The sequence below is a fragment of the Maniola hyperantus genome, chromosome 15 (genome assembly GCF_902806685.2).
Source record: "Maniola hyperantus chromosome 15, iAphHyp1.2, whole genome shotgun sequence".
NCBI classification, from domain to species: Eukaryota; Metazoa; Arthropoda; class Insecta; order Lepidoptera; family Nymphalidae; genus Maniola; species Maniola hyperantus.
In genome coordinates, this window is record NC_048550.1 from 6481007 (window position 1) to 6503989 (window position 22983).

At 36.8% G+C, this 22983-nt stretch overlaps 5 protein-coding genes across 7 annotated transcripts in view; 1 reads left to right on the top strand and 4 right to left on the bottom strand.

The window, feature by feature from the left end:
- The window catches only part of Eip63F-1 (Ecdysone-induced protein 63F 1), a 38514-nt gene extending 33837 nt beyond the window's left edge, over window positions 1-4677 (top strand). For all 3 annotated transcript variants that reach the window (XM_034976572.2, XM_069503445.1, XM_069503444.1), the window contains exon 7: window positions 1777-4677. In XM_034976572.2, coding sequence (XP_034832463.2) covers window positions 1777-1799 — 23 coding nt within the window. In that variant the 3' untranslated portion in view covers window positions 1800-4677. The remainder of the gene's footprint in view (window positions 1-1776) is intronic.
- A 753-nt stretch (window positions 4678-5430) lies between these two features.
- On the bottom strand, window positions 5431-7920 carry LOC117989158 (NADH dehydrogenase [ubiquinone] 1 alpha subcomplex subunit 6-like). Its single transcript, XM_034976471.2, has 3 exons — window positions 6873-7920; window positions 6233-6348; window positions 5431-5574 (listed from the first exon to the last, which is right to left on the bottom strand). Exons 1-3 carry the CDS (start codon window positions 7033-7035, stop codon window positions 5446-5448), a joined length of 408 nt encoding a protein of 135 aa, XP_034832362.2. The 5' UTR covers window positions 7036-7920; the 3' UTR covers window positions 5431-5445.
- Window positions 7921-8068: 148 nt separating this feature from the next.
- Window positions 8069-22983, bottom strand: part of LOC117989156 (NADH dehydrogenase [ubiquinone] 1 alpha subcomplex subunit 6-like) — a 131124-nt gene continuing 116209 nt past the window's right edge. Inside the window, exons 2-4 of the mRNA XM_034976469.2 lie at window positions 9629-9785; window positions 9017-9132; window positions 8069-8281 (exon numbers count right to left, since the gene is read on the bottom strand). Coding sequence (XP_034832360.1) covers window positions 8153-8281; window positions 9017-9132; window positions 9629-9758 — 375 coding nt within the window. The 5' untranslated portion in view covers window positions 9759-9785 and the 3' untranslated portion in view covers window positions 8069-8152. The remainder of the gene's footprint in view (window positions 8282-9016; window positions 9133-9628; window positions 9786-22983) is intronic.
- LOC117989157 (uncharacterized) lies at window positions 12889-17243 on the bottom strand. The gene is made up of 7 exons (XM_069503442.1): window positions 17139-17243; window positions 16016-16048; window positions 15095-15247; window positions 14638-14788; window positions 13746-13962; window positions 13531-13590; window positions 12889-13026 (listed from the first exon to the last, which is right to left on the bottom strand). Exons 3-7 carry the CDS (start codon window positions 15228-15230, stop codon window positions 12898-12900), a joined length of 693 nt encoding a protein of 230 aa, XP_069359543.1. The 5' UTR covers window positions 15231-15247; window positions 16016-16048; window positions 17139-17243; the 3' UTR covers window positions 12889-12897.
- Trm7-32 (tRNA methyltransferase 7-32) lies at window positions 18983-21609 on the bottom strand. Its single transcript, XM_069503436.1, has 2 exons — window positions 20575-21609; window positions 18983-19124 (listed from the first exon to the last, which is right to left on the bottom strand). Exons 1-2 carry the CDS (start codon window positions 21449-21451, stop codon window positions 19105-19107), a joined length of 897 nt encoding a protein of 298 aa, XP_069359537.1. The 5' UTR covers window positions 21452-21609; the 3' UTR covers window positions 18983-19104.

Below are 22983 nucleotides of genomic sequence, written 5' to 3' on the forward strand. Positions count from 1 at the left end.
TGAAAATCTCGGCCGCCATCTTGTTTTTCCATTTTTTTTTAATTTTTCTAAAAATTGTTTGCTAATATCTAAAATAACTCCAAGTTGTAACAAAATCGGTTGGAAAACAAAAAAGTTACAAAAGTCAGGTCGGCCGCCATCTTGTTTTTCTGAAATGTCATAATTTTTCCCTAGTCGAATCCCACTTCTGAACATATCTCCCATACATTATTATATCATTTTCTATCTCTTTCTAGGAGAACAATTATGTCAATCAGTGAGTGAGTGGTAATTGAGCTATATATAGTATAACTAGTATTTTGCTCGCTGCTCGAGCTGCTAAAGCAGCTCTCGAGGTCTATAATCGCCATTTAGAATAAATAAAAAAAGTTTTTAATTTTGTATGAAAAAAAAAAATTCCGCCATTTTGATTTTTTTTTCAAGTCATCAAATAGACCTTTAGATCCTGATCATCTTTTGCCAAGAAACCACTCTTCCATCTTTCATACCCTCCGAGATGGACGCCGATGAAATTTGTATGGCGGCCATCTTTTTTTCGGAATTTTGAATTTTTTCCAAATTTTTGGCAATTGGATGAGGTTTCGAATGACATTTGGTCGAGCACCTCCCACCTATCTTCAATACCCTAAGCGTGCCCTTCACCCGTCTCCGAAATCCTCAATCATCAGCTCCCTCCATATGTTGCCCTAAAGGAATCTTTGTCTTCTATATGAAACTATAAGTGAAAAAAAAAAGTTTCATACAAAATTTTACAGGAGGAAATTTTTTGAAAATCTCGGCCGCCATCTTGTTTTTTCAATATTTTTCACTTTTTCTAAAAATCGTTTGCTAATATCTAAAACAACTGCAAGTTTAAACAAAATCGGTTGGAAAACAAAAAAGTTACAAAAGTCAGGTCGGCCGCCATCTTGTTTTTCTGAAATGTCATAATTTTTCCCTACTCGAATCCCACTTCTGAACATATCTCCCATACATTATTATATCATTTTCTGTCTCTTTCTAGGAGAACAATTATGTCAATCAGTGAGTGAGTGGTAATTGAGCTATATATAGTATAATAGTTTTACTTACGAATGAAATGTGATTCCTTGACTTTTGGAAACCTTGCTTGTGTAGTTTGTGCGGAATCTCATCACACACGACGGCATTTTCGGTTGTTTTGGGAGACGAAAACAAAATACACATTACTATCAACGACGTCGGCGATAGCGCGACGCCAGCGGGCGACTGAGCTCAGGTTTGCTAATTAGCTTAGTTTTAACGTGCCACTTGCGGTCCGCGTATAACGTATCTACCTATTTTCTTCTAATATCATTGATATACCTACTAATCCTACCATGCCTTTCGTGCGGTGGTCGATTACTATCTCGATACTATCCATGATACCCTACATGTATGGGTTTGATGAAAAAAAAAATTGAGTTTCAGTTGTAAGTATGGAGAACCCCCAAAATTTACTTTTTTTTCTATTTTTGTGTGAAAATCTTAATGCGGTTTACAGGATACATCTACTTACTAAGTTTCAACATAGTTCTTATAGTTTCGGAAAAAGTGACGAATCTATAAGGGTTCCGTTTTTTGCCATTTAGTTACGCAACCCTAAAAAGGACTGTTTTTCACAGACTACTAGGTATCTACCCTTACTCATAAATTTAGATACTTACTCTTTTGCATAATTCTGATTCTGATGCAGGTGTTTTCTTTAGGTATTAAGATAAATTACCTACTTTGCCAATTTATCGTAATATAGTAAGATTTGTTAATTTTTTTTTTCAGAATTTGTGAAGATGCTGCTGTAATGTACCTCAAACGCGATGAAAGACCTCACTAGATGTAATGATAGATACCTACTTAGATAGTTGATGAGTGATGACTTTTGTCTTCATGTTTTGCCGGCGATGCGCCATCATTTTGTTTATTACGTACTTAATTATAGTTATTGTAATTGGATAAATTGTCCAAAATATTATTAGGTTAATGTAATTATATGTAGATTTTATAGGTTAACTTGCTAAGGTCCACGTATATGCCGTGTACCGTTAGATTTAAAATGCGTTAAATTGAGTTACTTATAGTCCGTGTCTATTGGTCAACTGTCATGTCAAAAGTACGGTTCACCTTTAAAAATCCACTAAAATCGTACTTTCCACATGAAATTTGACACAAAAAGTTAAAATGGCGCGTGAAGAGTTAAATTTTACGCGCTATACCTATCAGTAAGACGTATACAGTAGGTACGTATCTACATTTACTTATCTATGGTAAATGTAAGAATGGATCTAAACAATATATATTTTTTTAAATTACAGTACCTATGTTTTAATCAAAACCTTAGGTACTTACTTGGTAGGTATTTATTTCACTGGTCTACAAAATCGGAGGCCAAAATGTAATAATCTACCTAGTGAAAGCTGATAGTGAGAAATTGCGGCAAAAAAGGAGGATTTGCAGGATTTTTCGTAATTTTGCAGGTTTTTAAGAACACAAAATTTACTCTCAGCTTTCGTTAGAATTTAGAAATATTCTTATGATTTTAAAGGATAGCTTTAGTTTCTGTCAATTTAGTTTATAGATTGTGTAACAATAGAATTTGTACCAATGTCAGTCAGTCTCCTTCTTTTCAGCTTCACCTTTTATTTTATACAATACACCTACTTATAGATATATAGGTGAATAATTTTATATCAAGAACCAAAAAATAAAAAAATAAACTTAGAAAGTTTTATTTATCTATCTATATTTGTGACTAGGAAATAATTTGAACAAAGTAAGTAGAAAATTACTTAGTTACTTGATCTTGATTAATATAGATACCATAAATCAAATTATAAAATAAAAATATTTTAATACAAATATACCAGACAAAAATATCGAAAAAAGCTGTATTGACCTACATAAAATGTATAGGTAAGCTGATACAAACTTATGATTAAATCGTAATATACCTAAGTTTATATACTTAGATACCTATTAGGTACTCATTTATGGTATGTTATTTGTTATCACAAAATACTAGTAATTTTATGGTTGTGAAAGGTTAACCATTAACGTATTACTATCAAAAGAGTTGTAAATAAAAAAGGCAGTTAGGTAGGCACGTCATTTCAGTAACATAATAATATTATCATTTTGTTAATAACGCCTACGTCATTTACGCCTCTTCTAAGTTCTAAACAGTTGAGCAACGGAAATTAGTGTCGAGGGATATTATACTTACCTACATAAAGCATTGTTTAGACGAAGCCATAGCTGGTTGCCAGTCTCACTGGCAGTCAGCACCGGCTTGGTATTGACCTTGTATAAACACAGTTTTTCAAGCCAAGCCAGCGCTGGCTAACAGCGCTGGTGACTGGTGACTCGGGACAGCGCCCGTTTTTTTTCAAGCCAGTGGGACTGGCGCCAGCGCATTGGCTTCGTATAAACCATACTTAATATCGACGGTCCCTACGAATATTAATTAGTCCCTTTACTAGGACCTACCCCAGGGAGCTGTGCGCAGAGATCGCCGATATTATAATCAAAACTAGCTTCTGCTCGCGGCTTCACCCGCGTGGCGTACAGGAAACAAATGGCATTTTTTTTTCAGAAACAAACATTATAACTTCAGGATGCGCACTCTGAACAGCACCGAATAACACATATAACCTTCCAACCCCCATTTCACCCCTTTAGGGGGGGCGCGATTTTCTCATAGTCGTTTCTTAGCTGACACCTAACCTCAAGAAAAAACCTACTTTCCAAATTTCAAGTTAATTATAATATCAATAATTAAAACTTTCCCATACAAACTTTCATCCCCTATTTTACCACCCTTATGGGCAAATTTTCCAAAAATCCTGAAAACATGTATTTCTTCATTTGTAACCGAAAACCCAAATACCAATTTTCATGCAAATAACTTGAAAAATGACAGACTTTCATACAAACTTCCATCCCCCATTTAACCCACTTAGGGGTGGAATTTCGAAAAATCCTTTCTTAGTGGATACCTACTCTTTACAAAGAATAGACCCTCCAAATTCCATGTCTTTAGGACCAGCGGTTTAGGCTGTGCGTTGATATCTATGTCAGTCAGTCAGTCAGTCAGTCAGTCAGTCAGTCAGTCAGTCAGGACTTTGAATTTTATATATATAGATAAAACCAATCAACCCTCTAAGATAGGTATCGTAAAAAATGTACCTACTGACCAACAGGTATTATTAAACAAAATTTTTTGGTAGCCTATAAGAAAAATGAATAATGAACAAATGCCCCATATTTTTTTTTAAAGTTCCTAACTAATTTGCTCGTTGTGTTCACAACTATTGCAAACGCGGATTATGTCAAAGGTACGGGCCAGGTGTAGGTATGTACCAAACTAAGAATTCATAATCAAGATAGGGACTTCTTTGGGGGCCATTCAGACGCCACATTGTATCATATTCAACTTTAATGCATTGCATAATGGTTGAATAATATGACACAATACATGTCGTCAGAATGGTCCCCTAAAGAAGCCTGTATCTTGACTAAGAATTCCAGTTAGTTACTTACCTAGTAGTTTTCCCGGAAAAATTATGCTTTTCCCTTTATACGTTTTAAATTTATTGCAATAGTTTAACGGAATTACTTAATCGCCTTTGTAAGGCATGTGATGTGGATTATAAATACGTGATAAAATAAATCTTAAATTTATTATTTTGGTCTCTATTTATTTCATACCAAACATACCATACCATACATACCCTTACGGCATTTTTGTTAATTAATTCACTTTTCAATTCTATCAACTAATCTCCTGAAAAGTTTGGCTTGCATTGGTAGCTACCATCAGCAGATAGGTTGATAGGTTGAGGTTACAATATTGAGATTCAAAAGAGTGAATAGGCATAGATAGTAGCTACCTTCTTGGCTCCACCTTAGGTAAGTGTGACTGCAGTCAAGTATAGCCTATTTAGTTAAATAAAAAGTGAACTGAAGAATAAAAATGTCTGAAGTAATAAAAAAAATCGATCAAGTGCTGAAGAAGTGAAGAAAGAAAGAGGAAGGAAGGAAGTACCATCGTACAAAAAATTACATTTTTTTTTATGTAACCACAAATTTACGGTTTTCGGATTTTTATATATAATATAGGTTTTTATACCTTTGACCGGTCTTTTCATTAATTTTTTTATTAAACCACCAACAGAATCATACCAAAAAATTACATTCAAATCCTAGGTGCTAAGTTATTAAGGTGTCTTGGACACAATACAGCTGAGAAGTGATCCTATAAGTGTTCTTTTTTTCTCACTAAAAGAGTGAAATTATTGACGAATAAAAATACCTAAGTAAGTATTGTAACGGCATTTATGTAAATTCCTATATATGTAAGTATTACCTATGCCTTTCCATCCTCAATTAAAATATGGCTAAATATTTAGCCTAAATAGGTAGGTATGGCCATTTAAAAAAAAGGAAATGTCGTTAATCTTCGTTGGCTAAAAACTTGCCAATGAAATCACATGGTTTCGGTTCTCGAGTGGGATGCCAGTGGGCCATGACGTGCCCCTTCTGTTGCCATTGGTGCGTGATCTCCTTCAAGTTCATAAAGCCCTAAAGAAAAAGCTTCTAATTAAATATATTTTGTACTTTGTAGTTTGTAGCTAAAAGTAAATCTTGAAAACCAAACGGATTTAATAATGAGAATTGAATTTCTGCTCTTAATAAATTCTCTATCAGAGCGATATATCTACATCTGAAACTTATCTGACTGAAATTATTATTTGTCTATCAAGTAGGTTAACATCTATTTGGTATCACTAACTATAGTACGTAGTAGCAGAAGGCAATCGTGGAGGGAACGCCCCGCACAGCCCCCGCGCTAACACGGTGCGGGCGAGCGCGGGGCGTCCCCCCGCCTCATATCCCGATTGGCATCTCAACCTGTCGCGGACTATGGATACCTAATCCAAGAAAGCTTCAAAGCTAAAACTAAAAGCTAAAAATAGATAAACTTGATATCAAAGGAGCTGGTGAACAAAACGGCCTAATTGCACGAAATAAAATTTTACAGGACGTAGCAGGATAAAAGTAAAATTGTACCGTTTTGACCGTAAATCACTCAATTTTATAATTTGGGCCGGTTTGCTTGAAATTGTTCAAGTTAGTATTCAGCGATTGGCACCATGAACTTTAGACCCGAATGTACAATTCTCTTGCCTGCCGGGTATTGTAATTGCGCCATTTTGCTCGCCAGTTCTTCAATTATTACCTTTATAACCAGTATATCAATAACACGCAAATCAGTAACGCAGGCATTTTGATAGAAATATTCCCTTAACTTCATTTTACAGTCCCGTGGATTTTTAGGAATGTCCATATGTTTAACTGTAGGAAATAATACTACTACTAATAAATAAAATTGAAGTGTCTGTCTGTAATTTCGAAATAACTACCTACCTCATATTAAGCTCATATGGTTATTTGAACTGTACAGTTATAAAACGTTTTATAACTGTATAAAACGTTTTCAAAAATTTTGTCTGTTTGTCAGTTTGAACAGGCTAATCTTCGGAACGGCTGAACCTATTTTGACGGGCCCCGTTAGAGTCGGCTAGAAAAAGACGAACGATTAAACCGATTACCGACGCGATGCCGCTTGCTTCCAAATCCTACTTACATTCCTATGAGTTTAGCAGATTTTCGCAGTTTTTAGTCCAGTAAGTAGTTAGCAGAATCATGAATTTAAAGGTCATGTACTGACGTAATATATTTTAATAGATCTGACAGCGTTGTGTGCTAACGCTACTTGAGGGTGTCCGGTGCGGGGAAGTGGGAGTCGAGGTAACTGCATTCTGTGGGTGGTCGTGTAGTATGTATATTTGTATAAAATACACATAAAAAGTAAATACATACGTAAATAAGGAATATACGAAAATAGGCCCGGTATAGGCTCATAACACGTTTATGGGCTTGACAGTGATCAGCAGACAAAACCGGTCGAGCAATTTTACACCCCGCCTTCACAGCTTCACGTCCGGCCATTTTATTTGAAGGATTCAAAAAGGATAGCATATAATACCTAATTCAAGGAATATACTCCTCTCTAACGAGACCTAACTAATAAGCCATTCATAGAATATTTTATAAGATTTTTGTTGATTTTCTTGAAGTGTTGACATTTGACAAGATTTGATTTTTGACTGAGCATAAAGTTCCTTTTTGACGAACTCTGATCATTGCAGAGGCATCAAAGCTAAAAGGAGGATTTTCAAATACCTATTTGAAGTCCCAGAAAAAAATATATAAAGAAATCACAGAAATAGAAATAAAGAAAATAAAGCCAGCCCATAATTTTGTTGGCAAGTTTTATTATTTTAATTTCACGAAATCCCGAAGTTCATTTGGCTATGTTTATGTAACAACACACATACATATTATTGTTTAGTGTGCACAGCGCTCAGTCTCGCACTACTGTATCCGCGGAAAGAAGTTATACTAGGTGTAGATAGCGCTCTCTCTGCTACTACGTAATTCAATATAAATGATAGAGACAAAAATCTCAGTGGGCACTAACCAATTTGAGACGCCAACCAATCACAAACATGTTTTCAAAAACATTCGATTTTCAATTCGAAATTCACTTAGAAAATATATTTTCCGATTAATCGGTGATTCAAAATGGTTCGCGTCCACTGAGATTTTCGTCTCACTGATTTGTATATTCCGCGAAAGGTTGAGATGGCAATCGGGGTATGAAAGGCGGGGGGACGCCCCGCACACACACACGTCACCCGCACCGGGCTAGCGCGGGGGCTGTGCGGGGCATTCCCTCCCCGATTGCCATCTCGACCTGTCGCGTCCTATATTATATCTTTGGGATTACGTAACAAAGAAAGCGTTATACTACCTAATTTCTTGTATTTTGACTGCATATTTTGGCATTTTATAGTGCATAATTATATTCCGATGTCTAGTTATTACTATAGTGTGGCATCATAGGTTATTTTATGATGTTTTAGCATCAATAATATAAATTTTATTTTTAAAATAATATATTCATTGTAACGATTTAAGGTGCTAAGAGAAAACCTACGAGTATAATAACTACATTAAATCAATTCTCAATTTTGTAACTCTATATTACAGTTTCATTTATACCTAAATAATGGTTTATGTACAAAACATTAAATTACTCATGACCAGAGAAGAATTTAGATAGAAAATCTTTAGGTTTAGGCTCTTCAGTTGGCTTGAAATATGTCATAATATGGCCCTTCTGCTTCCAGATATTCACAGCTTCTTTCAGTTCCATCTGACCCTGAAACAGAAACAAGGTTTACTAATTAGCATTGCAGTATGTTTTGTACAGAGCATTCTAAAAGAAGTTCTCCTTTAAGGATTCTTTTTTGTTAAGTTTGTATCTTCTTACAATATTATGATGACACAAGCACTATAGCATACACACTAATATTATGAATGCGAAAGTGGATCTGTATGTCCATCTGCTAACTTTGGTACAGGGTTAACTTGCATCCCGGGGATGGAAACGGACTACTTTTAATCTCTGTAAACTCATAGTTGCAGCTGGATTTTTGAAATACCTAAATCCACATGGACTTAGTTTAGACAATTTGTTTATGACACAATATCCACAAAATATTTGTGGCTAAAATTGATAATCAATCTATATAGCTTACAATGCTAACACCCTAGCAACATGGGATACTTTTACCATAGAAAATTTAATAACCTTAGTCTTTGTGGGACAAAGTAACAGGCAAAGTAACAAGCTGATGTTATGACTATTATAAGTTCCTTGCCTAAACTTCAAAAAAATGCATATGAATTAGGTATTTATTATTATCTATTTAAAAGTAATTGCTAACGGCCGAAATAAATAAGCTATCCATGCACGATTTGCACTACTAAAGATACAAATTTGGCATGCCTCCATACAAGCTACCATAAATTAATCTCTATCCTTAGTAGGGCAAATCGTGGATAGATAGCTTATTAATTTCGGCTGTAAGAAATATTATAGGAGGTGGAATACCTTAATAACAAGAATATCAATCACTCTTATATCTTTAACATCCTTGTTCTTCAGAAAACTTTCTTTCAGTTTTGCTCGGCATTGTGCTTCTGATTTTGGGATGTCATAATCTTTTACTGCAAAAAATGGTAAACCTAAATAAGTACACATAATAAGAGAAGGTGACAGTCTGACCGACTAATCTATCAACGCACAGTTGAAATTATTGGGTGGAGCGGGCTGAAAGTCAAGCAGATATCATTATGACTTAGACATCTGCTAAGAAAGGATTTTTGAAAATTCAACCCCTGAGTAAAATGAGAGTGAATTTTGTGTAGTCCACGCGGAAGAATTCGCGGGCATAAGTTAGTTATATGTACATCAAGTAGCTGTATAAGTACGCGACAGGTCGAGACGGCAATCGGGGGTGGAGACGCTTCGCACACGCACAGCCCCCACGCTAACCCGGTGCGGGATAGCGCGGGTGACGTGCGTGTCATCTCGACCTGTCGCGTACCATACGTTAACTTTGAAGTATACTGAATTACATGTACAATAATCATAGACCACGAATTGTTTTGCCAAATAGCAAAATAAGAATTTTAAAAATTGATGACATAACAGGTTACAAACCAATGTAGGGAATTTGACGATACCATGCTTTGTAAAGGCTTAGCACTCTCGATCTAGCATCTGCCTGGGTCAAGGAAAGCACGGGTCTTACAGTTTTAGTGCCAACTTGTATGGCTTGCCTGGCCGACATTGTTAAAATTTATATTTTAAAACCCCACTTTACTCCTCTAAACAAAATATTCACAATAAAGGCACAGATTAATAGGATAGGGATAATAAAGGCAATAAACACAGACTAATAATTCAATGTACTCTGTGCTAATAACCAATAAAATAATTCACAGCTTAAAGACAAACCAAACGTAATCTATCCCAGAGCATTAACTACCCCTATATTCAATGTACTCTGTGGCATTAACTAATCTGTGTAAGAACCAAATAAGAACATTGATTTTTATTCAGTGAAGTCACGTAGTGATTATATACTCTTTGGTGGAGTCCTCATCGCGGCGTCACATGCTTGCGACAAACGACAAAACCAAATGACGACACACAAACAGACGAACAAGAAAAGAGTTAATAAAAAATGTTAAAATTTAAGAAATTACCTATCCTAGTTCTTCAATTCCGCTCATACAACCCAAAAAGGATACAACAACTAAAACAAATTAACAAAAACTTAACAACATTCGCAAACAAAAACGAAATAAAATGTGTGAATTTGCAATTATTCAAATAGAACCATCCAATGTCAAATAAGCTCGGTGGCTATCATTCAGTGTTGGACACTGAGTAAACTGAAGAAATTATCATAATGGACACGTTTTTGCTCCATGTTTTGGGGTAAGCTCCGAACTATATGGGTTTATTAGGAAAGTGTCCTTCATGCGTCCAGGCATATACGTGAAGAAAATATCTCTGAAAAGGACAAAACATATTGAGATTCATTATAAAACTTAGGTTGGCATTTTTATTCTTTGTACAGAACGTACGGTTGCACACTTAGATCCACAGATTAATAGAGGATAACTACTTAGATCCCGTTCACAAGGCATTCGTACCACACGTAGATAGAATAATAGGTAGATTTAAGTACTGTGTAACCGCGTATGAGATAGCGATAGCACGACGTAACGATGAATAATACGACAATTATTACCATTGTTTAGTAGTCAATATTTGTATTAACCGATCAACAATATTTGTATTAAACGTTTTTTTATGTGAAAACAAGTAAATAACTCATGAGAAATACATTTACGCCACGAATTATCAAAGTTTGTTTTTCAACTTTTGTATGTATTCTTGAAAAAAACCAGTTACACGATAAGGGACTAAAATAGGTTAGCTGCGTCTCTGTTTATCACATTAGTAACTTTATCTGTGCTCTCTCTTTTTAGTGCAAATGAGAAAGCAACGTTCCTGCACTACCTTATTCTCTATCTACGGTACCACATGTTTTAGCAGGATAAATCTTTTTTTACTAGGACAGTTACGGGGGGAAATCCAAACTACAGGAGATACAGGGAAACTGTCTTAGGAAACTTTTTTCTTTGCGAAACAATTTTGGCATTGTTAATTTTTGGTCAAGCGTGAGTTGTCCATAAAAATCAATGAATTAACTTATTTTTTAACGCCAATCAACTCAGTTTCTGTAAGGATCAATTTCATTGTACAGAAAGAAAAAAAGCGGGACAGCAGAAGTTGGTCAAATTTACGTAAATATTTTTTCATAAAGTAAGTAACTGGTAGGTAGGCTAGGTTATCTACAACACTACGCTTTACGCACACACTGAGTATAAAACCGTTCATACGATTAAAACCATTTTTAGCAGTACAAATAACCTGTGACTGGTTTTATACTCAATGAACGCGCCACTACGTGTTTGGTAAGATTATCCTGCAAAAGTCAGTGCAATGCAAAAACAAACATGTCAGCCGGGCTTGTAGGTATTATTGCAAAGTCTACGAGCTACTTAAATTGATATACTTACAAAAATGCTTTAGGACTTGGATATGCATCATACTTTGTCGTCGGCCACCACAGTCTAGTCTGATCCAGTTGCTTTGTCTGTTTCTTGAAACGAAATCGTTTAAACAGTATCTCGAACTGAAATATAAATTAATTTACTGTTTATAAATAAATAGTTGATCCCAGTTCCCACAGGATTTTAAAGACCTATATCTTCGTAGACAAGTCGCGGGCATCGTCTAAATTTTTTAAACATTAGATTAGGGATGAGTTTGCTAGACCATGCCGGGCCCGTGCCGTGCCACGTCCGAGGCACCTCCGACGCGTGAACGATCAACGGATTGCAATTTGTATGAAAAAACGTAACACGGACGAGGCTCGGATGACTCATACACGGCACGGTCTGATGTGGCCCTCATACAAATTCCCAATCTGGCGCCTCGGACGTGGCACGGTTCGGGCCAGGCCCGTCTTGCATAGGGGATGATTTATGCCAAAAAGTGGCGTGCACGAGCCGTGCCACGTACGAGGCGCGGCGAGGCACGGATTCAAAACATAACGAGCATTTAGATTATAAAGCAGTTATATGTCACCGCGTCATATCCGTGATGCGTCCGTTGTCCCGGACGTGGCTCGGCCTTGCACGTTTATTTTACACTCTGTGTAATATGAACGTGAAGCACGTACGGGGCTTGGAAAACTCGTGCACGGCTCGTGCCCGGCACGGTCAAATTAAATCATCCTTTAATCATCCCATGATGATTTGCGCTAGAGCGTGCCGGGCCCGAGCGGTGCCAGCGTCTGAGGCTGTATGAGGTTACATCAGACCATGCCGTGTCCGAATCATACGAGCCTCATCCGAGTTCTCGTCCGTGTTACGTTTCTTCATAAAAATTGTAATCCGGGATCGTCCACGCATCGTACGTGCCTCGGACGTGGCATGGCTAAAATGTATGTATTGCAGCTTACCAGCGGTTGTATAAACTTTCTATGAGACCAGGTAATATGAGTCAACTGTTAAGTGTAAATGGTATTCTATAAGCTCGTTCTCTAAAATCAATGTGTTTGAGATCCAGCCACCTACGTTGACTTTGATATAGCATTTTTCTGGAACAAAAGTTCTTCAGTATAACTTTAATCTATTATTATTATTGTATCTCGTGAACCGTAAGAGAAATAGAGTTGATTTTTTAATTATTTCTATTGCCACTATAACAATAATAAAATTTTCAAAATGGCCGCCATGAAAATAAAAAATTAAAAAGTTATTTCTAGTAGGTACGACGGTACAGAACTCTTCGTGTGCGACTCGCACTTGGCCTATGTTTATTATAAGTATAATTATTCAGATAACTTACTAGTATCTCCCGGTGTTAGTTTGCCCTTTATGCGTTTTCTGACCCCATTCTTGAAGATTTTTCAAAAGATTCGCTTGTGGCAAATGTGGTATTAAAAGTGGCGTATTAGATAACTCCGCCAAAAATGCCTGCAAATAATAATAACTTATACCTCTACTTACCGTGTATTTTTTACAAGTACCTATCTACAGTATGTACCACTACAGTACACTACCACTTTTATAAGGTACGCTGAATGCTGATTGTACCTGTGCAGAAATCTTATTTTTGATTGGCGCAAAAATATCTCATAGCGCGCGTCCGTCCAGCTATTATTATTACCTATTGGTTGTTGCACAGCCTTAATTACTGTCTACGTAAAGAAGTGCTGTGGTTGTTGCCTATCTGCCATGTTTTGTACGCACGAAGTATGAGCGAGGTAGTACGAGTCTCTGTTGTTTAAAATCTTAGAGCTTCAGCCGTCAGCGAAGTACGCCGTACGTACGTAAAAAAGGATTTTTGAAAATTCAACCCCCAAGGGGGTGAAATAGGGGTTTGAAATTTGTGTAGTTCACGCAGACGAAGTCGTGAGCATATGAAGGTAGTTAAATAGCTTAAATAAGTAAGTTGTAACAGATAAGAAAATAGTTTACCGCAAGCAAATCTTTCAATTTTAAACCTGATGGTGATATCGTTGGTATTGAAGGCTGAGGCTGCAACAATACTTTTTATCAAAATACGTACGTACTAATAACGTATGTTACGAAAATACCTACTTCAAATAAAAGTTACAATTTTATTACTCATAAAATAAGTTTTGTTACGTTATAGTGAGCAGCTATTATTGTACCTAGCAAATAATTATTACCGTGGGCTCAGTAGACATTAAACATTCCTTAACAGTTTCCTTAATGAAGTCTTCCATAGGATCCAACTGGAATATCTTAGCGTAATCAATCCAGAAGGGGCCATGTCTGTTCGGTGGGTGGAAATACTTTTCTTTGGCTTTTCCTTCGTGATGCATGTCATAGAGATGGCCGCATTTGCATCTCGATTGTTCTACATATTTCATTACTGGCCCTTCCCTGTAGTGTTAGAACTTTTAGAGTTTAGAACAGTACCTAGTCCTATAGTCTATCTATACTTAGAATGAAAGGTCTAGGTATATAGTGTATCGTGCTCGGCAGTGATGTAATAATATCATCCATACTATAATATTATAAATGCAATGGTGTCCGTGTGTGTGTCTGTCTGTCTGATTGCTTATGGGCTTAATCCCTTTAATCAACTTTGACGAAATTTGGTAAGTACAAACTATCTTGCATCCCGGAAAAGGACATAGGCTACTTTTTATCCAGGAAAATCGTAGTTCCTTGGGATTAAAAAAAACTAATTACACAGACAGATTCGTGGGCATCATCTACCTAAATATAAAAATCATTCAGCAACAAGTTAAAAAAAAATAGGTTAAAATAGTTCAAAGAATCGATAGTCGTTGGGCCCCCAAGGCGCTGGAATGGCGACCTCGTGCCGCAAAGCGCAGTGTTGGCAGACCACCCACTAGTTGGTCAGATGACATCAAACAAGGCGCAGGGAGACGCTGGATTCAGGGGGCGCAAAACAAAGAGTATGTAACCACTATGTGCGCAAAACCGTGGCGGATGGAAGTCTCTACGTACAAGCAGTGGACGCCTAGCCGTCACCAGTCACGGCGACGAGGTAGAGCTAAAGTAAAGCATAGGTATTAGGTAGGTAAGTACCATTTAGTTAAGCAATTACAAGTGGCATCACATATTGGTTTGACATCTCGTGGGAACTTCCAATAACCAAGTATCGTTGTGATAGTTTCTCCGTTGAATAAAGTAACTCCTCCATTTATTGGTATGTAGCCCGTTGATAGAACAGCAACGTCTAAAATTTAAATTATAAACGCTAGTCAAAGTGATTTTATTTAAGCACTGAAATGGACAAATCTAAATACAAGGAGGCAGGTACGCTGGAATAAATTAAAAATATTTTTAAAGCAGGCTCACTGCTGTCTGCTGCTATCGGCAGCGCTAAAATGGCGAAAAACAACTTTCTTCAATGACAACAATCTTTCGGCAATCGTAAGTCCAGCGTACATACTTGTAGTACCTACATGGTCAATGTTTTTAAGTAAGATGGGGATCAGAAATGTCTAGAGATTTTGAAAAAGTTTGAGAAATAAACGTTTACTGTTTAAAAGATATCGAGGTTTATTTCCTACAAATGCTACTCCTCCCACTTGATACTGAACGTGTTTATACGGAGTCTTGTATTTAGGTTTTGCTCTTATCTTCAACATTTTCTGCTTGCTCACGAGATTAGCCATCTTGGGGTTCGTGTTACCTGAAAAAATATTATTCTTGACTTGTTCTTATGATCAAAATATACTGGCGATCAATAAAGTAGGTAAGTAGTAAATACCACCACATAGTAAAACTTTATTAACCGACTTCCAAAAAGGAGGTGGTTCTCAACTCGGCCTGTTTTCTTTTTAAACGTATATACACCGATTTGCAAATTTGCGATTTTTAATCAAAAGCTGAAGTTTCTGTGGTGGTCCCATAAAAATTCTGAATCCAACTCCTTAATCCTGATGCTGCAGGGTTACAAGCCATGTGGATTTGGAAAGTTTTGTTGGTGAATTGAAGTGAAGGATATTTTAGGTAGGTACCAAGCAATGACTACTACACTGTCACCTTGAACTTTTCGTATTCTTAATTTAGATAAATCTTCTCTAATTAGTTTTCTACGTAGGACTAAACTAAAAACCTTGGTCCTACGTAGCATTCTATTTAAGAAAGATCAGTTTTAGAAAAATTCCACATTTTTTGCCATATCTTAAAAAACTGCGATTAGTCGCATTTTATAAAAAGGACGGCATATGCGCGAGAGTTCCATTTACGATCGAATTTTAACAAAAAATATAAAAATTAAAATACTGACGCAGTGTACTAGGAGGTTCCCAAAATTTGTAATTACACACTCGTTCGCTTTGCTGTTCCTTTTTGTTTCTTTCTTTACGTTTTTCTAGCTGTTGGATGGTGACTTAATATTATAAACAAACATTCTTAATGATCATAAATCAATTTTGAAAATTAATTTGGTACTTACAAATGAATGGTCTTTACACAGTTTTTCGTAGCTCTGCAAAATAAACATTAAAAATCCGGTCAATTGCTAATCGGACTGCACATGAAGGGGTTCGGTAGGTAGGTACCTACCATCAATGTAAGACTGTGTACTTTTTGTGTTTTTATTTGCATGGCGGCCATTTTGATTTATTATTATTTGTTGTTATAGCGGCAATAGACATAGGTAGTCTATACCCACTGTGAAAATTTCAACTCTACTTATTACGGTTCATGGGATACAGTCCGCTGACAGACGGACGGATGGACGGACGGACAGCGGAAGCTTAGTTAAAACATCCCGTTGGCACCCTTCGGACACGGATATTGTACGGAATAATTGGGTATTTGACTACTTTTGAATTTGATAAATATTATTATTTTAGGTATTATAAACTAGGATAAAAATAATGACGTACGCTGAAAAAAATATTAAAATCCAACAAAGATTTACAAAGTTACAGACATTTTAATTTTGGAGTGGGAGGGTCTTCTATCCCTTTCTCGCAAAACGAAAATTTGTATGAAACCGCACGAAGCTACTATGGCATTAGTAGGTGTGACGTCAAACTGCTGTATCGCTATCTCTGTCTAATCAGAAATATTTAAATGCTTATAACTTTTTGTTATTTGATCGATTTAATCAGTTTTTTCAGTTTACGTCATAATTTTTATTCTAATTTATAATAAAGTAATAAAAAAATTGGAGTCAAATACTCAATAAGTATGATTAAGTAATTAGGTAGTAGGTACCCTGTTATAGAAGCGTGAGTTAAATACTTATCGAAGTCTACCCTACCTAAACAAATACCTACCCACCAAATAAATAATTTAGCGCGGTGCACTAGGGGTGTTACGGATAATCGCATCTGCATCAGCAAATGCGGAACATCAGCATTGATTCAGACATCCGCATCCGCTCGAGATGCAATCGGGGTATGAGGCGGGGAGACTAACCTCGTGCGGGATACCGTGGGTGACGAGCGGGTGCGCGGGGCATCCCCACGCCTCATACCCCGATTGCCATCTTAACCTGTGGCGGGCTATACATACGGATCGAATACATAATCACCTTTTTTTCAATACGGTTAAAAATAAATACTTACCTCAGTACTGTGAAGTTTAATTTTATATCCAAGGGGTAAGGGCTTTTCAGGCGGTTTCTTGTTTGAGTGAGTGCTGTAGCATTTAACGTAATTTTTTTGTAAATATTCTCCGTAACGGGTATTTGGTTTGGTATTTTTTTGAGGTTCTACGACATTGTAACAAAATGACTTCGATAAAAATACTTACATAGAAACCTAATAGAGGTACTATTTTTTTACATATTTGATTTACTTAATAAACATTAATAAGTATATATTAAGTACTTTTCTCAGGGACGACTGTCCGGAGCCGTGGCGTATATGTTAACCTTTCAAGACTCTCAATACATTCGGCTAAATCCACAAATACTAAACATGACATCAAAATCTTTGCGTTCATATCGTATACTGAAATATAAACAAAGAAAAAAGGGTGAAGTGCGCACACGAACACTGTTTTATATGCTTAAATACTAGCTTATGGCCGCGACTTCGTCCGCATGGACTACACAAATTTCAAACCGCTATTTTACCTCCTTAGGGGTTGAATTTTCAAAAATTCTCTTAGCTATCTGCATGCCACAGCTCGATCTGCCCAGTAGTTTAAGCTGTGCTTTGATAGAACAGTCAGTCAGTCAAACAGCTTCTCCTTTTATATATTCTAGTACCTACTTATTATTTTGCACCCGGATCCACTAAGTACGTATAGGTAAGAAGATATTCCATTTTGATCGCGTGCTTTCTAGGGGACGCCAGGGTATTGATTTCACCACACGACGACCCTCCCTGGCGCAGTGGTAAGCGCTGTGGTCTTATTAATAGTGGGAGGTACCGGGTTCGATTCTTGGCAGGGATTTAGAATTTCATACTTTCTAAATTTCTGGTCTGGTCTGGTGGGAGGCTGCGACCGTGGCTAGTTACCACCCTACCGGCAAATCTGTGCCTCCAAGCGATTTAGCGTTCCGGTAGGATGCCGTGTAGAAACCAAAAGGGGCATGGGTTTTTTAAAAATGCCATACCCCTTTCAGGTCAGCCCGCTTCCATCTTAGACTGCATCGTCAATTCGTCACTTGCCACCAGGTGAGATTGCTGTCAAGGGCTATCTTGTTAAATTTAAAAAAACATGGCCTAGAGCCGATCCTGCTTTCGAGAAAAAATATAAAATAGGTTTTACCAGGGCGCAATTCACTCGGAGGTTTTTTATAGCAAGCTGTGTAAAGGTTCCATAAGAATACGCCAGGATCTTCAACAGAGTGTGCCATAGCCGTCATTAATATTTTCCTAGGGATTTTTAACGTAATTCCTAGATCAGATAGGGATTTGCGTATTCTGGCCGGCAAATCTTCGAGCAAGTCTTGGTGAATATTTGATTTTAAGCTGCTCAGAACTTCCCTCTGGCTGCTGGAAAGCTCGCAATACCAAGGTGGTCCAACTTCCCGGTGTAACCTTTTCACTTTTCGGTTTTCTTTTAATGGAGGAAATTATTAGTTATTAGTCGTTCGTCCACCTAGTGGGGGGTCTTTCGGTGCGCGGTTGCCATTCTATCACCTTGGGACTCCAACGTCTATCGGTTTTCCGAACTAGGTATATGCCCTGCCCATTGCCACTTCAGGTTCGCAACCCGTTGAGCCAACAAACCAGACCAGAAATTTAGAAATTATAAAATTCCAAACCCCTGCCAGGAATCGAACCCGAGACCTCCCACTATTAAGACTACAGTGCTTACCACTGCGCCAGGGAGGTCGTCAAACGTCCACTAGATATGTAATCTTTCCCATAAGACCTAGTTAAGAGTCCTCATTAATTGAATAGGTATACGTTATATACGTCCAGTAAATTATTAATGAAGTCTACATAAAACTTACGTTCACAATAATAATAATATTTTAAATCTTTCAAAAACCGAAGCCATTTGCCCACTTTCTCGTTATACGGCTTCTTATCAATATTTTCTCTCATCTCTCTTTCAAGGTAAACCCATACTGGCTCATGGTGGTCGTAGATTTTCTGCCAACGTAAAAGAACTAAGGTAAATAGGTACCTTAGGTAGGTATAGTCCGCGACAGGTTCAGGTGGCGATCGGGATATGAGGCGGGGGGACGCCCCGCACGTCACCCGCTCTCGCCCGCACCGGGTTAGCGCGGAAGCGTTCCCGCCCCGAATGCCATTTCAACCTGTCGCGTACTAAATAGTCCGTACAAAATTACTCCACACGCGCCATTTTAACTCCTAGGGGTAAACTGTCATGTCAAAAGTAGGGTTCACCTTTGAAATAAGGACTAAAATCGTACTTTTGACATGAAATTTGATATAAAAAGTTAAAATACCGCGTGAAAAGTTAAATTTTACGCATTACACTTGTGTTTAAGACACTAGGTTCCTAAAAAAAGGTGGACTTGACACCTTGTGGGTGGATCTCACCGGGTGGTAAGTGATGATGCAGACGTCATCGCGGCATCTTGCATGCAGGCGATTGTCTAAAACCTGCATCAATCATTATTACAATCTCAATTGTTCTGATTGGCTGAATTTGTGCGATTCTTCTTGCAACAATGAATTGTGGCCAATAGTGAGCGAGCATTAACCAATCAGAGATGATTGCGATCTTGACATTGTAGCTGTCAAACAACCGCGGTAGGGCCACGGGATTGAGAATGGGATGCTTTAATGAGCCACTCAGTTCGCAGTTGTGGATGCTGCTTAGGGATATCCTTTTTGAAAGTTAAATAGATAAGTACCTACTTACTTTTTTCTCTAGGAATTGTTGCAAAGTGGGTAGTTTATAGTTTCCCATTTTAAAAATTATGCAATATTTATATGGACATGTAGTAAACAATAATTTTGAATAAGTTATTTATTAAACTCAAAATTTTGACATTTCGCAAGACGATTTCCCAGTAAAAATGAATGATGAGTAGAAGACACTAAAAATTTAAAAATGGAATATGTAAAATCATAAAAACCATAGAGACATCAGTGATGTGTAATGTGGTAATGTGTATTATAACTCTATGAAAGACATCATAAAAAGGATAATTAAAATCATAATAAATTATCTTTGGCTAACCTTGTAAACCTGTGAAGTTCATAGACCAAAATATAAAATAGGTGCTGAAGGTATTCAAGGAGGCTATGCCACCCATACATGGTCATGTACCACCATTACTGCTTGTTCATTTATGTAAAACTAGCTTATGCCTGCAACTTCGTCCGTGTGGACTACACAAATATTGACCCCCTATTTTACCCCCTTAGGGGTTGAATTTCGAAAGATCCTTTCTAGAGGATGTCTACATCATAACAGCTATCTGCATGCCAAATTTCAGCCCAATCCGTCCAATAGTTTGAGCTGTGCATTGATAGATCAGTCAGTCACCTTTTCATTTTATATATTTAGATAATTTAATATGTAGTATTTATATAGGTTTTTATTAATAAATAAAACACTATTACTTACTATTACTTTTAATTTGCATAGATTTAGTTTTTTGTAAAATTTCTCTGTAGGGAGGATCTATAGGGCCCTGTACTGGATCCTTATACTCGTATGAACTTTGACCTTCCAACAATAGTGGATATGATGTATCAGAATCATATGCACTTAAATCTCCACATGCATTAAATGGTACAATAAATCTATTTGGTCCAGTGAACTGGTTGAAATCACAATATTTGTGATCTAAGAGTGGATTTACCATAGTAGGTGTATATCCATCTGGTGGTTTATAATTCTGGCAAATCACAAAAGCCTCAATGCTTGAATTTCTTGAGCTTCTCGGTTTGGAAACTGTGACAAATTCAAAAAAAAGTTTTAGTTGTGAGTATAACAGAGTAACATCTTTCCCTCTGAATATTTTAGCTACAAAGACTCCACTGTTCTTCAATACATGTGTTGTTATGTTCAAAGCAGCAAGAAGAAGTTGTGACTGTACGTATTCATCAATGTCATGAAGTCCTGTTACATCCGGTGCTCCATCACAAACAACTAGGTCAGCTTTCAAACCTTCAAATTCTTTTATAATTTCATTTGCTGTGGATACCTTAGTGATGTCACCTTGTATTTGTTTCACTCCTGGCAGCGATGCCATGGCCTGCAGATCTACTGCAACTATTTTGACTTCGTCAGCATTGTCTGTATTTTGTCTTAGCTTCTTTGTCAGAACCTGACTCCAGCTCCCTGGTGCAGCACATAGATCCACTGCACGTAGTACACCATTGAATATATCATACTCGTCGTTTATCTGCAGCAGTTTAAAAGCACTTCTCGCCCGCCAACCTTCTTCCTTTGCTAGTCTGTAGTATATATCTCTTTTGTCCTTTGAAGTTTTCCCCATATTAATTGTATGTAAAAAAATTGCTATATTACTAAAACTCTAGCTAGGTAATGCTAAAAGAAAGACTAAAAGTAGGCCAGCCTACAAGTAGTAGTATTTCTTATATTTTATTTACAAAGTACCACAAAGTACATTAAGTGTTAGGCAAAGAGCACCGACCAGAATGTGGCAAAGAGAATATAACACAGATTAATAGGAATATAATCACTACGTTTTTGCTAAAACCACAGGCCGTAGATAGAGTAATAAAGCTAGAAAAAACAACTTTTGCTTTCTCATTCACACTAAAAAGAGAGCACAGATAAAGTTACCAATGTGATAAACAGAGACGTAGCTAACCTATATTTGTCCCTTATCGTGTAACCAATTTTTACAAGACAGGAATACAACTTTAGCTGCAAAACAAACTTTGAGAATTTGTGGCGTCATTGTATTTCTCATTAGTTATCGTTACGTCGTGCTATCGCTATCTCATACGCGGTTACACAGTACTTTAATCTAGCTTTTTTACTCAATCTACGAGTACTTACCTACATGCGCAGTACTGCCAACATAACCAAGCAACACCGCCAAACAAGCAGCTATGTGCTCTGATTAATTCACTTAATTATACTCTTTGGCTCTGGCTTTGCGACCTGCGTGGGGCCGTAAAATAAATTAAAAAAAAAAAAAAAAAAAAAAAACCTGCGCGGGCTCTGTGTGGGCTCTCAGTGTATTATCTTTGTATTTACCACAGACCAATAACATATAGGATACAGACCACCAACTCCATAGACGATGTTTGTTTCAGTAGTAAGGGGAAGTGGGAGGCAAGGAATTTATATAACAAATTGTCATTGTTGTAGTGATCGTCTGTCTCACATTTTATTGGTTTTTACTATGAGAATCCACAGGACCATCTCTTTCTAACTTTATATAATATATAGCAATTATATGCCCGGATTGTCGTAAATTAGGGATGGCGTGACAGCAGGAAAACCGTAACTTTTTAGTGATGTCCTTTTTACAGATTTTAACGGTTTTGCTATTAATTACCGATTTTCAGTATTTATCGGTAATCCTACTAATAATTTATTAAGAAATTTAGTTTTTCAAAAAAAAATCAATCAAATTTATCAAAATATAAAAACTTTATTTAGAATAGACAATAACCATGTTCCAGTTGTAGTTGACGATAAGTGTTCATCTGTATTCTTAAGCTGTGGGCCACATCTCTGCTGAAGACTTGCGCAGCAAGTTTCACCTGTAATGCATGGTTATTTTTTTATAGATAATTATGTTAATAAACTAAATTTGATAATGCAATTTAGATTTAAAGTAGACATTGGGTTTAAAATATAATTAAAGAATTTAAATGAGTAGTTTGGAAATTCATTAGGATTCAAATTTTTATTCAAAAAATTATCTTTTATGCTCATAATTATACTATCCTAAACCTAATTATCCTAATCCTAATGTTAATATTATAAACTAGCCGATGCCCGCGACTTCGTACGCGTGGATTTAGGTGTTTAAGAATCCTGTGGAAACTC